Source organism: Danio aesculapii, chromosome 13 (genome assembly GCF_903798145.1).
Source record: "Danio aesculapii chromosome 13, fDanAes4.1, whole genome shotgun sequence".
Taxonomy (NCBI): Eukaryota; Metazoa; Chordata; class Actinopteri; order Cypriniformes; family Danionidae; genus Danio; species Danio aesculapii.
The window spans coordinates 42860292-42875358 of NC_079447.1; the positions used below are offsets into that span (position 1 = coordinate 42860292).

Genomic DNA, 15067 nt, shown 5'->3' on the forward strand with positions numbered 1-15067 from the left:
AAGGAGCACATTATTTTTTTAGCAAACGCGAACAAAATGCCATGATAAACTAACTTATTATCTTCACATTTCTGACTAATATGAACGGGAATGACGGAATTACTCTCTAACAGAGGCTACATGTGCTGCTGAAGATTACATACACAGATAACAGGTTTTCACTGACTGTAGGCTATAATTTGTGTTGATTTTAAACCTAAATACGGGCGAAATGTCTGCTATATGTAGTTCTTCTGTAGTTGGTAACATATCTGAGACTGTAAGGGGCTGTATGTGTTTATATATGTTCATTTATTTAGTTATTTAATATAATTACAGACATTACAGTAGGCTGTTTCGCACTGTCATTGATCTGCAGTTATAATCAACTCATGTTCATTGAAAAGTTAGTAATAAACATTTCTACACAAGTATTTACATGTATAAAGCATCTGTTTTGTGAGAAGCACTTCTCATATGATATGTAAGTGACCCGTACAGCTTTATTATAGACATTTCCTCGAGCTAGAATGACGTCGACTGAAACTTTCTGTCATACACCACGCCCACCAAAAGGGTACCCTTGTTAGTGGAAATGCAAGCCTGATAAAGGTGACCCGTACCAAACCGAACCGTACCGTACCAGTCAGTGGAAACGAGCCTTAAAACAAAGCATGCAAACAAAGTGTTGTTGTCGGCAGGGTAAATTGCCTTTCCAGCCCTGATCTCATCAGCATATTAGTACCTATTCATGATACATTTTAGCATTAAAATAGTGTGCAAATGAGACAGAAACCATCCGACAAGTTGACCAGCTTGAGAAGACAATAGACACAGCTGTGCTGTGAAACTGACAATTTGCATTACTTTGGAGACAGTCAGGGCTCAGGAAACCAAGACATTTTAAGGTCTGTCACACCCTAAAAAACAACTTTTCAGTTATATATAGATTATATAAATTTATATTCCCACAAAGTGTTCACTCAAATATTTAAAGCTTCAAATTTCATTAGTGGCATTAGTCCAAGTGGAAAAGTAGAAAGGGCAGTAGGTCCTGCCTTAAAAAAACATTGAACCACTACACACTAGGGATGGGGAGTCGACTCCAACAGAGTTGATTCCTTGACTCTCAATGGACCAAGTAATTGGAGGAAAAAAGTTTTATATATTGTACAGGGGAGAATGTATTTCTGTAATATTTTTGTGAAAAGTGTTGTGACATGTTTAGCAAAGAAGAGATGTTTTGATTTATGTTAAAGTATTTTTATTCTTTATTGTAAATGGAAAAGGTTCATTTACACAGAAAGAAACTTAAAAAAAACATTGTTTAATAAATGTATTTGATGTTTTATAATTAATGAAAAAAATTGACACATTTTGGATAAAGCAAAATGCCTTTAAATAGTTCTTGAAGGAACACATTTGACACTGTTGAGGTACAAAGTGTCTTGTCACTGTGATGGTACCTTCATGGATCAGATTTGTACTCCTCAGTATTACGCTGTAGAAAGCTGATGCATTGACATGTAATTTGTGGATGTGTGTAAATGTAACATTCTGTAGTGCATTTAGTTATTGCCCAACAGGGGTTTAGTTGTTGACACAACGTCATAAGACAAAATTCAATGTCTATCCAGCGTCTAAGGACAATGTTATGTTATGTCCAATAACGATGTCAAATGATGTTGATATATGGTTGATTTTAGCTTTAAGTGTTAGATAGTGACAAAATTCCAATATCGAGCCAACATCTTAAACCAACGTCATATTGACGTCAAATACTGACATTTATTCATCAGATATGGCAACTAAAATCCAACATCTGATAGACGTCATAGTGGTAACGACCACACAACTTCAAGCTGTAACATCACTAGATGTTGATATTTGGTTGATTTTAGATTGGACTTTGGACATTGAGGTCAGCCTTACTTTGGTTTCTGTCAACCTAATTTTCATTTCCAAGCAAAATGCAATGTCCCCATGACGTTGGGAAACAACATCAATTTGACTTTATGACGCCATTTCTGTCATCGTACAGTAAACATTCGTCATCTTCTCATCAGTGACATGCAATTAACAGTCTCTGGGTCAATGCGTGTAAAGATTTGATTTTCTTATCCCCATAGACAATAAGTGTCTAGATAAAGAATAGAAAGTAGTGACTGCAGGATGAAGGATAGTAGTGGAGTAAAAGTACCGATACAGCACTGAAAAAGTAAAAGTACACATTTTAAAACTATTTAGTAAATTACAATTGCTGAGAAAAATTAGTTTGAGTATTTGTAATTTGTTATTTTACACCACTGCCTAGTATATGGTTATTGAGTCTTGAGCAAATCACTTTACATGCAGTATGTACATTTTTACAACCCACAGTAATATGTGCTAACATTAGCTCTGCCTCCACTCTCTGTTCTCATTGTGACTGGATAATGTCAGGCCCTTCATTACTCATCTTCACTGTAGTAACCAGTGTGAAGCTAGGCCATTTTCTCTCTATATCTGGCCAATCAGAGCACACATCTTTGCTATTTTTGGACAAAAGACGTACAATATCAATTCCCTGTGCTGTTGAGAACTAATTCTGTGCTAGCTTGCAATGCTCTGCATAGTTCACACACCCAAGGCACAATTTTCATCACACCACTGATTTCTCATATAAAGAAGTTGTGGCTGAACTGAGGTATCGTTTTGAAGGAATTCACCAGCTTGATCCAATAGGAAGAGGGCACCTGTGAGTAGAACAGAATTAACAATGGAAGTCAAAATTATTAGCCCTCCTGTGTTTTTTTTTTTTTTATATATATATTTTTTGTTTTTCAAATATTTCCCAATTGATGTTTAACAGCAAGAAAGGTTTAACAGTATTTCTATTTTTTTTTTTTTTTTTGGGAGAAAGCCTTATTTTCTTTTAGTTTGACTGGAATAAACACATTTCTAAGGTCAATAGTATTAGCCAACCCAAATCTGGAGATAAACGAACAAAATAACTTATGATAATGGTACAAAATAAGTACACCCAAAGTTATATGTTAGGGTTTTGTATATTATATTAATACGTATAAATATTTACATTTACATTTAGTCATTTAGCAGACACTTTTATCCAAAGCGACTTACAAATGAGGACAAGGAAGCAATTTACACAACTAAAAGAGCAGCAGTGAATAAGTGCTATAGGCAAGTCTCCGGTGTGTAAAGTCTAAGAAGCAAAGCATTAGTAATGTAATATTTTTTTGAGAGAGAGAGAGAGAGTACAGTTAGTGGTATAGCCAGAGAGGCAGTTGTAGATTAGGAAGGAAAGTGGAGACTAAACAGTTGCGTTTTTAGTCGTTTCTTGAAGACAGCAAGTGACTCTGCCGTTCTGATGTAGTTAGGGAGTTTATTCCACCAACTGGGCAGATTGAATGCGAGAGTTCGGGAAAGTGATTTCTTCCCTCTTAGGGATGGAACCACGAGGCGACGTTCATTCACAGAACGCAAGTTTCTGGAGGGCACATAAATCTGCAGAAGTGAGAGCAGATAAGAAGGAGCAAAGCCAGAGGTCGCTTTGTAAGCAAACATCAGAGCTTTGAATTTGATGCGAGCAGCAACTGGCAGCCAGTGCAAACGGGTGAGTAGCGGAGTGACATGTGCTCTTTTCGGTTCATCAAAGACCACTCGTGCTGCTGCGTTCTGAAGCAGCTGAAGAGGTTTGATAGAGTTAGCTGGAAGCCCGGCTAGTAGAGTTGCAATAATCCAGTTTGGAGAGGACAAGAGCTTGAACAATGAGTTGGGCTGCATGTTCAGATAGGAAGGGTCGGACCATTCTGATGTTATAGAGTGCAAATCTGCAAGATCGAGCAGTTCTAGAAATGTGGTCAGAGAAGTTCAGTTGGTCATCAATCGTTACTCCAAGGCTTTTTACCATTTTGGATGCAGTAATGTTAGCCCCATCCATCTGGATTAAAAAGTTATGGTGAAGAGTCGGGTTGGCAGAAACTTCAAGCATTTCCGTTTTCGTGAGGTTAAGCTGGAGATGATGATCTTTCATCCAGTGTGAAATGTCTGACAGGCAGGCTGAGATGCGAGCTGGAACTGAGGGATCATCAGGGTGAAAAGAGAGGTATAGCTGGGTATCATCAGCATAGCAGTGGTAGGAAAATCCATGTTTCTGGATGACTGTTCCTAAAGATGCCGTGTAGATGGAGAAGAGAAGTAGCCCAAGAACAGAGCCCTGAGGAACCCCAGTGTTTAGACGCTGTAGGTTGGACACCTCTCCCCTCCAAGACACCCTGAGTGACCTGTCAGAGAGGCAAGATCTGAACCATTGAATAACAGTGCGTGCAACGCCCAGTGACTCTTATCATATTTAATATATTAACATAATATACATTATGTTTATATTTAAAATATTAAATAAAAAAGTTCAAGAGAAACAAAAAAATTCTAATATTTTGTTTAAGTTTTGTAGTTTGTAATTTTTTCCCAGTATTTTGCATGAATTGAAATGTATTTTCTTTCTATTTCTAAAGAAACTAATTATTTTAATAAATATATCTGTTTAATAACTCTGCTTTGTTCAAATACACCAAAATATACAGTTGAAGTCAGAATTATTACCCCCCCTGAATTATTAGTCCCCCTGTTTATTTTTCCCCCAATTTCTGTTTAACGGAGAGAAGATTATTTCAACACATTTCTAAACATAATAGTTTTAATAACTCATTTCTAATGACTGATTTATTTTATCTTTGTCATGATGACAGTAAATAATATTTTACTATATATTCTTCAAGACACTTCTATACATCTTAAAGTGACATTTAAAGGCTTAACTAGGTTAATAAGGTTAACTAGGCAGGTTAGGGTAATTAGGCAAGTCATTGTATAATGATGGTTTGTTCTTTAGACTATCGAAAGAAAATATAGCTTAAAGGGGCTAATAATTTTGACCTTAAAATAGTTTTTAAAAAAATTTAAATTGCTTTTATTCTAGCTGAAATAAAACAAATAAGGCATTCTCTAGAAGAAAAAATATTATCAGACAAACTGTGAAAATTTCCTTGCTCTGTTAAACATCATTTGGGAAATATTTAAAAAAGAAGATAAAATTCAAAGGGGGTCTAATAATTCTGACTTCAACTGTACATTAGATTGGTACAAATCTAAAACAAAATAACTTATGGTAATGGTCTAAAATTAATACACCCAAATTTATATGTTAGGGTTTATGTATGTTATATTAATATGTCAATATATTAAATATGTTAACATAATATGCGTTATGTTTATATGTAAAATATTAAATTAAAAAAAAGCTAAAGTCAAGAAAAAAACAAAAAATTTCTAATATTTTGTTTAAATTTTGCAGTTTGTATTTTTTTTCTCAATGCTTTGCATGAATTGAAATGCATTATCTTTTTATTTCTAAAGATGTTCGGTAGCTAAAATAATATTTTAATAAACATATCTGTATAATAAATCTGCTTTGTTCAAATATACTAAAACATATGACCGATATTCATTGAGAAATGGATACAAATATTAATTTCCGAAATAGGGGGTACTCAGTTATGCTAAGCACTGTATTTCTTCAGTTTCTACAGAACAAATCACTGTTGTCCAACGACCTATCTAATTGAATATGATGTTTCTCCATTCAAACAGAATGCCTGAGCATACTGCCCGAGAGGTCCTTTAAACTTGGCTGTTGAGTGAAATGACTTGCCTTAAAGGGACTTTGGTCAAACACAGCATAAGTCTCTGATCTTGTGTCAAGTTTTGCCAATTTGTTCTGCTTCTTTTTTAAAGAATGATCATATATTTTAACATCAGTAAAATATTATTTATGTATTTTTCTCAAATGTCCAGACATTGGCAGGCATTCATGTTCATATTTCATACCTCTCTGTCTTTTCTCTGCGTTTCTATGGCTCTCTCCCTTCTTTCTGGTTCTCATCTATTGGTCTGTCAGTTGATTAGATAATGCAAATACATTATTTATAACAGTTCAGTCCTTCTCAGGCCTTTATGGGATGCCTAGCAACCAGGCAATCGTATCATATGGTGCAGGAGAGCTGATAATGAGGACACAGAACCTGTTAAGACCATTTCACACAGTATGTGACATGCATAAAAAATTAAACAAGACTTTATGGTTTATAAGTGCATGCTGTCGTAAAATTCAATTTCGAATGGTTAGGTTTTAATTTTTATATTCAAACATTATACAATTTATATTTTAGTTTTTTCCAAAAATTACATAGAGGTTCTCTTTTGTTTGGCAAAATTAAAGATTAGATCATTGCAATAGGGAAAATCTTTTTGTGTATGGGAAATATTATAACTACAGGGAAAATAACCATCTATAACAACACATAGGGCGCTATCATACACCTGGCGCCATAAGGCACAAGACGTGTTTTGTTGCTATTTTCAGACCAGCGCAACCCCAATTTTTCACGTTTTGCACCACATTGTTTAAATAACAAATCCATTTGCGCTACTTTGTGGACTCATGGGTGTGCCGGTCTATAAAGGAGTCTGTGGGATACACATGAACGTGTGTTACTGCTCAGAGCATCTGGATTTGTGTGTGTGTGTCTGTGTGTTTTCAAGGATGTGCGCTGAATTGAGTCAAACCAAAGACTATAGAATGCACAAGACATGCCACTAGTATTGTTTTAAATGGGGGAAAGTGTAACGGTCAATGTGGCGAATGAAGCCACACCTTTTAGTCTTGGAGCCAATCATCGATCGTTAAAGACTGAGAATTCTACAGGGGAGGGGCTTGGACCAGATGTGGGTTTCTGCAGATTTTGTGTAATTCAAACATCTAGAAATGAAACTAAAGAGACAGTTGTTGTTTAATTTTATTGGTGAGTCCTACTTTGTGGACTCATGGGTGTGTCGGTCTATAAAGGAGGTGTGTTAAGATGGAGGCTCGTTTAAGGCAGACCGCGACCGATCATCTAAAAGCTGGTCTAAAGTCCAGAACAAAGCGCGTTTGTTATACGCCTATGCATCCAAATGCTTACACATTGCTTGATACACACAGGATATACAGCAACACACTAATATCTTTACATATAAAAAAAAAATTAAAGGACTAAAATGTTAAAAACAATATTATTTTCCACATAAATATAAAAACCACTACCCCCATGCCTCCACCACCTCTGAGCTTTTTTTCAGTTTATTTATGACAGTTAGCTTTTGTTTAATGTTATCATTCATTCATTCATTTTCTTTTTGGCTTAGTCCCTTTATTAATCTGGGGTCGCCACAGAATGAACCGCCAACTTATACAGCATTTGTTTTACACAGCGGTTGCCTCTCCCGCTGCAACCCAGTGCTGGGAAACACCCATACACTCTCATTCACACACATACACTACAGACAATTTAGCTTACCCAATTCACCTATAGCGCATGTCTTTGGACTTGTGGGGGAAACAGGAGAACCCGGTGGAAACCCACGCGAACACTGGGAGAATGTGCATACTCCACACAGAAATGCCAACCAACCCAGCTGAGGCTTGAACCAGTGACCTTCTTGCTGTGCCACCGTAATGCCCTAATGTTATTAATATTATTACTATTATTAATATTAGTATTAATAGCAGTATTATTTATTATATGCATATTTATATTTGTTTTAATAAAAAAAAGTTTAGATTTGTCCACCTATCGGGTGCATCACCATATGGGTTGTTTTGAGCACACTTTATTATTACTGTTCATTTATTCATTTGTTGGAAATTGGAACTGAATTTAGAAATAGTTTTGAAACAAATCTTTGTGCTTAACACACAATTATGCAGGCTAATGCAATTATACACACATATATGTAGGCTAATGGATGTCTTCAGTGGAGTGAGTTTCCATCGTTTCCTTTACTACGAAAGTAAAGGAGTAAAGTAAAGAGAAAGTGAAAAGGCCAAATGGAGGAGGCTTGTTCTTTATCCTCACGCTGCAGATGGTCTGTTAAATTATTTTCTTGCTAGTGAAGCGTTCAGTTTTTCCAGTAACAAATTCGGCCATGTAAATAGCAAATGCGCCATGGCGCTATGCAACTGACTCTTAAAGGGAATGAGAGATAAGACTCTGATTGGTTAAATGCATGTAATTTTCAAAACACACCATAACTCATTAAGAGAATAAGCTCAACCTTGTTAAACCATATTGTTCTGTCCTTAAAATAGCAAAAGTGGATTCGGACACACCCTTACTGCGTTTTTGTCATGCGCTTTAGACTTTGTGCCTAGATCGTTAAAATAGAGCCCTATAACTAGGAAAGGAAATAACATATTTGTAGCAGTGGTAGACTGGTTCAATCTGAGACAAGCAAAGCATTATCAAGAGCTGCATGTGTGAATTTGAACATAGCATATTTTTAAATCACTCACTCACTTTCTTTCGGCTTAGTATATGATTTATCAGTGCAATCGCTAAAATATCGATGTGGCAAGCGCTAAGCAGTCACAATCACAGTTTCATTTTGATGAATCGATAAGCTGTCTGCATGTCTAAATATTCTAGCTTCTACTTTTCTATAAAGTCTGTACATCAATCAGTTTCTGTGTTTGTGTCTGATTTCAAGTACACAAATTAGAGTCTGTGCCTTGTGTGTGTATTATCTGTGTTGTACCTGTCACTTTCTGGTTCCAAATGGATCAGATCAGATCAGTATTGTATTAACAGATTTATATATATATATATATATATATATATATATATATATTATATATATATATATATATATATATATATATATATATATATATATATATATAATATATATATATATATATAATATGTGCATGTATGTATGTATGTATGTATGTATGTATGTATGTATGTATGTATATGTATATATATATATATATATATATATATATATATATATATATATATATATATGTATATATATATATATATATATATATATATATATATATATATATGTATATATATATATATATATATATATATATATGTATAGATATATATATATATATTATATATATATATATATGTATTATATATATATATATATATATATGTATATATATATATATATATATATATATATATATATATATATGTATATATATATATATATATATATATATATATATATATGTATATATATATATATATATATATATATATATATGTATATATATAGATATATATATATATATATATATGTATATATATATATATATATATATATATATATATATATATATATATATATATATATATATATATATATATGTATATATATATATATATGTATATATATATGTATATATATCATTATCTTATATATCATTTTCAGGAGTGTAGCCATTAAATATCACATCAAAATCTGTCTATATTTCCAGAATACAATTTATTTGCTCACTGAAAACATTGAGAATCTTTTCTTTGTACTTTTGCCAATAAAGAAAATCAACAAACCACATATTCTCTATTTTATTGCATTTCACAATGTCACAATTTCAGGGGAAATCAGGTTGTACAGTCCAATAAACCACATATACAAATCTAAAAGGAACCAACCTAAAATGTCTTCTCTTGACCACACTATTTTGCTATTCCATGTTTGCTTAACATTTAACCATACAAACAGTTGTATTACTAGAGCGACATGGAACATCAACACACCATTACAAAATACCCATCAAGTTTTCTTGTGGTTTTACCCAGAATAAGTAACAAATGAAAAGTTCTGCTAGTAGGCATCATATTTTAATTTTCTGTCCACAGGGGAAGTTGTTGGTTCGCACAGGACGTGTAGGTCTTGGGGAGAAGATGCTGAGGGATGCGATACAGGTCCAGAACACTGCACATGAGGCCTGGAGTGGCTTAGGGGAGGCACTGCAAAGCATAGGCAGTCCACAAGCTCCAGACTGTTTCCTCACTGCGCTGGAGCTAGAGTCTAGCTGCCCTATACGACCCTTCACCATCATCCCACGAGAACTATGACACATATGTATATGAACATATATGCTGTTTTTCAACTACTGTAAAGACATATACTGTATAGAAAAACCAATAACGCACTTAAAAAACTAAAGGCAATCACATTTCATACATCAAAAAATGATGTACTGTGAGTATTGTGGCAAAGAATGAAACACAGAAAGTAACTTTAAAACCAAGCACCCTTTTGTTGGTTATATGTGAAACTGACGTGATATCTTCATGATCATTGTTTCCCTTACATGCAGTTATGTAAATTCCTTTTAAAATTATAGCAAAATTTGATCTGGCCAATTTACACAAAGAATGTACAGATAACTATATTAATGTCCACACTGCTTGAATGATTTATGTTTATAAATGCTTACCTTGATTACAAACATGCTGCTTTAAAATCTTGCATTCTTTGTTCTAAGTGGATTCTGAGTGGCTGTTTATTATTCATCTAATTCTTCTGAATTATAGTTGTGGTATAAACATCATATTGTCAAATAACTATGTTCAATTGTTCTCTGACATCTACATAGTAGGTATAAGTGCCTTATATAATTAAAAATGATCTCCAGAAATGCTCATATGTTACCCTATAAAATACTTCTAGAATCAGAAGCTACGTATTGACCATATTTGGAACACCCATGAATATTAATGAGCTCTTGCTCTGATACACCTCTCAGTGATCTTTCTCACTTAATCACTCACTCTCTCACACACAAACAGCATGATGTATTCCAGGGGCGTCGCTAGACCCAATTTACTGGGGCACGTGCCCCAGTAAAAATCTCCAGTGCCCCAGTAAATGCATTGAGATATGATTTACTTTATATGCAAGTGCATTTATTAAGAGTGGTAATTCCAAAATAAAGACGGTTGTTCTCTATGTGCAACCGAACCAACGCTGGTGAAAGCAATGTTATCAAATCGCAAACTGACGCATCTCCGCGTGTGCGCAGAGAACCCGCGCGCCTCTGGCACGCGCTGCTCTCACACGCGCTGGTCTTCTGCCGGTGCGAGTCCCGGTAGTTAACATGCATAAAGTTTAAACAATATGATGGTGATCTTACTAAGCATGCCTCCTGATAGATTTTTTTTGTATGACGCAAAAAGGAGGGATGACGAGTCAGACTTAACACACCTAATTATCTGCCATGTGTCAAGTCTACAACAGATAATTCTATAACACTTCTTTTTTTGTTGTTGTATTTTATTGAATTGTCTATAGAATTTCATTCAAATGAAATTAATATTTATGCAAAAGTAATTTTTTAAATGATCTTAGCATATCACTCCAGTTGTCTTAACATTGTTTTCCAGTTACATTTAAGATTATTTAGAAGAATAATTTTATAATAAAAATAATACTTTTATTATATATATATATATATATATATATATATATATATATATATATATATATATATATGGGGGAAGGGGGTACGTGCCCCAGTAGAGCTTTGTCTAGCAACGCCCCTGATGTACTCTAAAATAAGCATGTGCAAAATACTCATATTTCATTTGTCTTAAATCTGATAACAGACTAGATTCCTTGTTAAAACTGTTTGACTTAATTGCTAGAGGCTTATTTTACTTAGATTGAGTGAATGAGTTAATATGAACCACCTATTTTCCTCCTGAATTGTGTTGTGGATAAAATATAGGCTAAGTTACAGTTAAACTTGGAACATCAACAGAGATGTATTTCGATGATATAATGTCAATAAAACAGCCAGGAATTAGTATCAACCTTTGCATAAACAGATGATTTTTAATAAAGTGTATTGCTTTGACAAGCTGAGTTATATGACACAATTCTTAAATTAGCATTTTGAACCAAGTACACACTTGTAGTCAGCAGTAAACAATGGTTTTGTTGAAATAGCAGTAGTAAATCTCACAATAAACATGATACTGTACATTAGCTAAAGATACAATTAAACATGCCTTGTGCCTTTTCGGGTGAAGTTAAATAAATTCATAATCCATATATTGCGCAGTTTGCATCCTGACATGCATGTGAACAGATGGATCGTGAAGAAATAGGGTATATGCGGACCTAGTGTTTTTCCCATATTGATAAACATCTGGTGACCTGTTATTGTGAATTTTTTTTCCCATTTTATAAAGTTCCTTTTATAGCATCAATGTTGTAATGTAATTAAAATACATTCAGTTAAATAAACTTTGGCATTCACTTAGTTGTTCAAGCGTAAAATGAGACAAAAAGCTGTTTACTCGCACGTGTCCGTCGGCAGGTTAGCGCAGAAGCTCCATTGAATATACTGGGGTAAAATAAATGCTCATATTATAAAGACATGGTGGGGGAAATGTTGCCTTTATATCAGATATCTCTCAGCCAGTGAAGATCGCTGATTTTTAAAGAAAACTGATCTTAAATGTGCTGATTTTTGCATTGCCATACAGTTGACCGGAAGCGCTTAACCCAGGTTAATGGCAAATTCAAAGTCCTATTAGCATGCTTCAGCATATACCCTATTGCATAAAAAAAACAATCTGGTGCGGCTGTCATTTTTCTGCATCTTCTGTTTTCAAAATAAAGGTCCCACTTGCATAGTAAGTTAACATAGCCCGGGAAGTGCATGTTACCAAAGACTCATTCTGTTTGCAACATATCAGTCTGTGTTTTGGCTGGTAAAATGCTTGAGAACATAGGGCTGGGTGATATTTCGGTATATTAACTTCGGTATATTACTTAATTTTACTGCAGTTATACTTCTATATACTGCTGTTGTACTGCAGTTGTACTTCAGTTTACTGCAGTTATGTTTTGAAAGGGAAATAATGCTTAGATAATGTGATTTGAGATGTGATTTGAAACAGGTGATGTCAACAGGTGATTGTAATTATGATTTGGTAAGTAGCATTCCAGAAAGGTCTGGTACTTTAGGAGCAAAGATGGGCAGAGGATCGCCAGTTTGCCAACAAAAACATGAGAAAATTATTATAATGTTTAAAAACAATGTTCCTCCAAGAAGTCAAGCCCGACTGCAGGGCAGCCATTGGCTGACCTCTATATTCAGCACAGAAGACAGAACTGTCTCGGGAGACGCCTGCTAATACCCAGAGCTGGACCACTGGCCAGATGGCCATTCAAACTAGGCGCAGACCTGGACAGTCTCATCCAGGCTGGCATCTACTTGTGCTGCAACAGGGATGATTTGTCCCAATAGGCTATTAACTAAGTCTGAGCTATTTTGCTTGGTTTGATGAAAAAAGAGAGGGTTTCTTTATTCAACAAAGCTAGGTCTGTGATGGTGGGGTGGATATTTGGGATGAAGTTGGATGTAGTGGTGATTTCAGAACATCTTAGGAATCCAAAAAGGCTAGGGTGGACATGGCTTTGAGACTGTGGGATGTATGAATGGAGAGGTAACCTCTGTGGAGGGTGGATATACATCTAGTGAAAATTTTTAGGGTTACATGGGCTGTCTGATGTCTGAGAGGGAAGAATGGGCTTCTTGAATTAATTTAATGAGAAGGATTATTTGTAAATTGGCTATTTTATTTGACAGTGATCCATAATTCAATTTGTGGAAAAATTGGACTCCACTAAGATAGCCTTTAATAGAACTGATTTGGAGATTCGTTGTGACGTGTAGATGTGAAATGAATGAAGTGATTGAGAGGAAAATCAGGAAATGGTGTGTTGTAAATGATGTGAAAATGCTTGAAAGTTGCCAAGCAGTATGATATGTTTGGAGGGTTTTAGGCACAATAGCCTGAAATACGAGGGGAATGGAAGATTCTCGTAGATGGTGCTGTGAGTGATTCAAGGGCATATCAGTTCTGAACAAAAAGGGACTGAAGTTGGAAGGGGCTCCGCCTCTGGTGCAAGATGCCAGAAATTCTAATTCTGTTTTCATTTCAGACTGAGTTTGAGACGGGGGAGGATTCATAGGCTAATCGTTGAAGGTATCAGAAGGGGCAGGGTGAAGAGGGATAAGAGAGGGGAAAAGTTTTTGAAGGGATGGATTGCTGGGAAAAGTTTGTGCCTTAGAAAATTAATGGAGTAAAGGAATGGAGGCGAACTCACGCTGTCTTGTGGGTTGTCTCTGTGGTGACAGGTTTTTGTAGTGTTGGTGGCTGGCGTTTCATGGTTTTTCCTGGAGGAGTGAGTGATGGTTGGTGTGTGTCTGTTTGAATGGAGCAGAAGAGCTTTTAGAGGTCTGCTTTGCTGTAGCAGTGGGGAGCATGAAGGCCTGCATCAGGGAGGGCTTTTTTGAGTCCGGAGACAGTAATTTTGTCAATTGCTGGAGCAGAGGAAAGTGCTGAAGTGTAAGATGAAGCTAGAGAGGGTTGTTTTTATCTGTATGGAGTAAGTGATTGAGATCTTTGTCTTCTGGATGAATGTGTTAAAGTAGAACAAGTGAGGCGGTGGCCTTGTGTAGGAGCATTGGGCTCTGTTGAATGGCCTGGAGGGGCTGCAGAGTGCTGGGCTGAGGCTGGAGTCGCTGGGAGAGCAGAGCTCTCAAAGCTGTCTTTGGGCTGGTTGGTTGATTATGTGATTGTTAGTGTGAGACCAGCCATGATTAACTATCTGTGTTCTTCTCGAAATCCGATTATAAAACATCACATAAATTTAATGAATTTTATTAAAATTAGTAATAGCAAAACTGTGAATCTTCTGCCCTCAGCCAATTGTACTTATTTAGCCTATGCAGCGAGCTAAACATAAATAGCTTCAATAAGAGACAGTGTAGCATTCTTTGAAGCTTTACTGATGTACCACTTGTAATATTTCTTCCTTATTTTTCTTGTAAAACTGTAACAGAAAAAAATAATGACATGAATATACACCCAGTGTCCTTGTACATGCATGAATATGGCTATATTCCTCCTTTTGCATGTCAACAATCAAATCAAAGTGATGATATTAACTAATAGCAAACATAATATGCTTCTAAACTATATACTAGCATGTAGCTAGCACATGGGAAGACGGCTAGCTACAATCACTTCACTAACAAATCTACCGCACACTAAAACAAAAGGTTGTAATATTGCTAAACAAACTCTAATATACACATAGGCAAATTGATTCACATTAAACTTACAGATCATGCCGTACCAAGGGAAGAATACCAAACAGCAAG

General features: G+C 35.2%; 1 protein-coding gene across 2 annotated transcripts in view; it reads left to right on the top strand.

Annotated features, from left to right (window-relative positions):
• ttc7a (tetratricopeptide repeat domain 7A) overlaps positions 1–10376 on the top strand; it is a 78225-nt gene extending 67849 nt beyond the window's left edge. For both annotated transcript variants that reach the window (XM_056470705.1, XM_056470706.1), the window contains exon 20: positions 9741–10376. In XM_056470705.1, the coding sequence (XP_056326680.1) occupies positions 9741–9959 (219 nt within the window). In that variant the 3' untranslated portion in view covers positions 9960–10376. The remainder of the gene's footprint in view (positions 1–9740) is intronic.
• The last annotated feature ends 4691 nt before the right edge of the window (positions 10377–15067 follow it).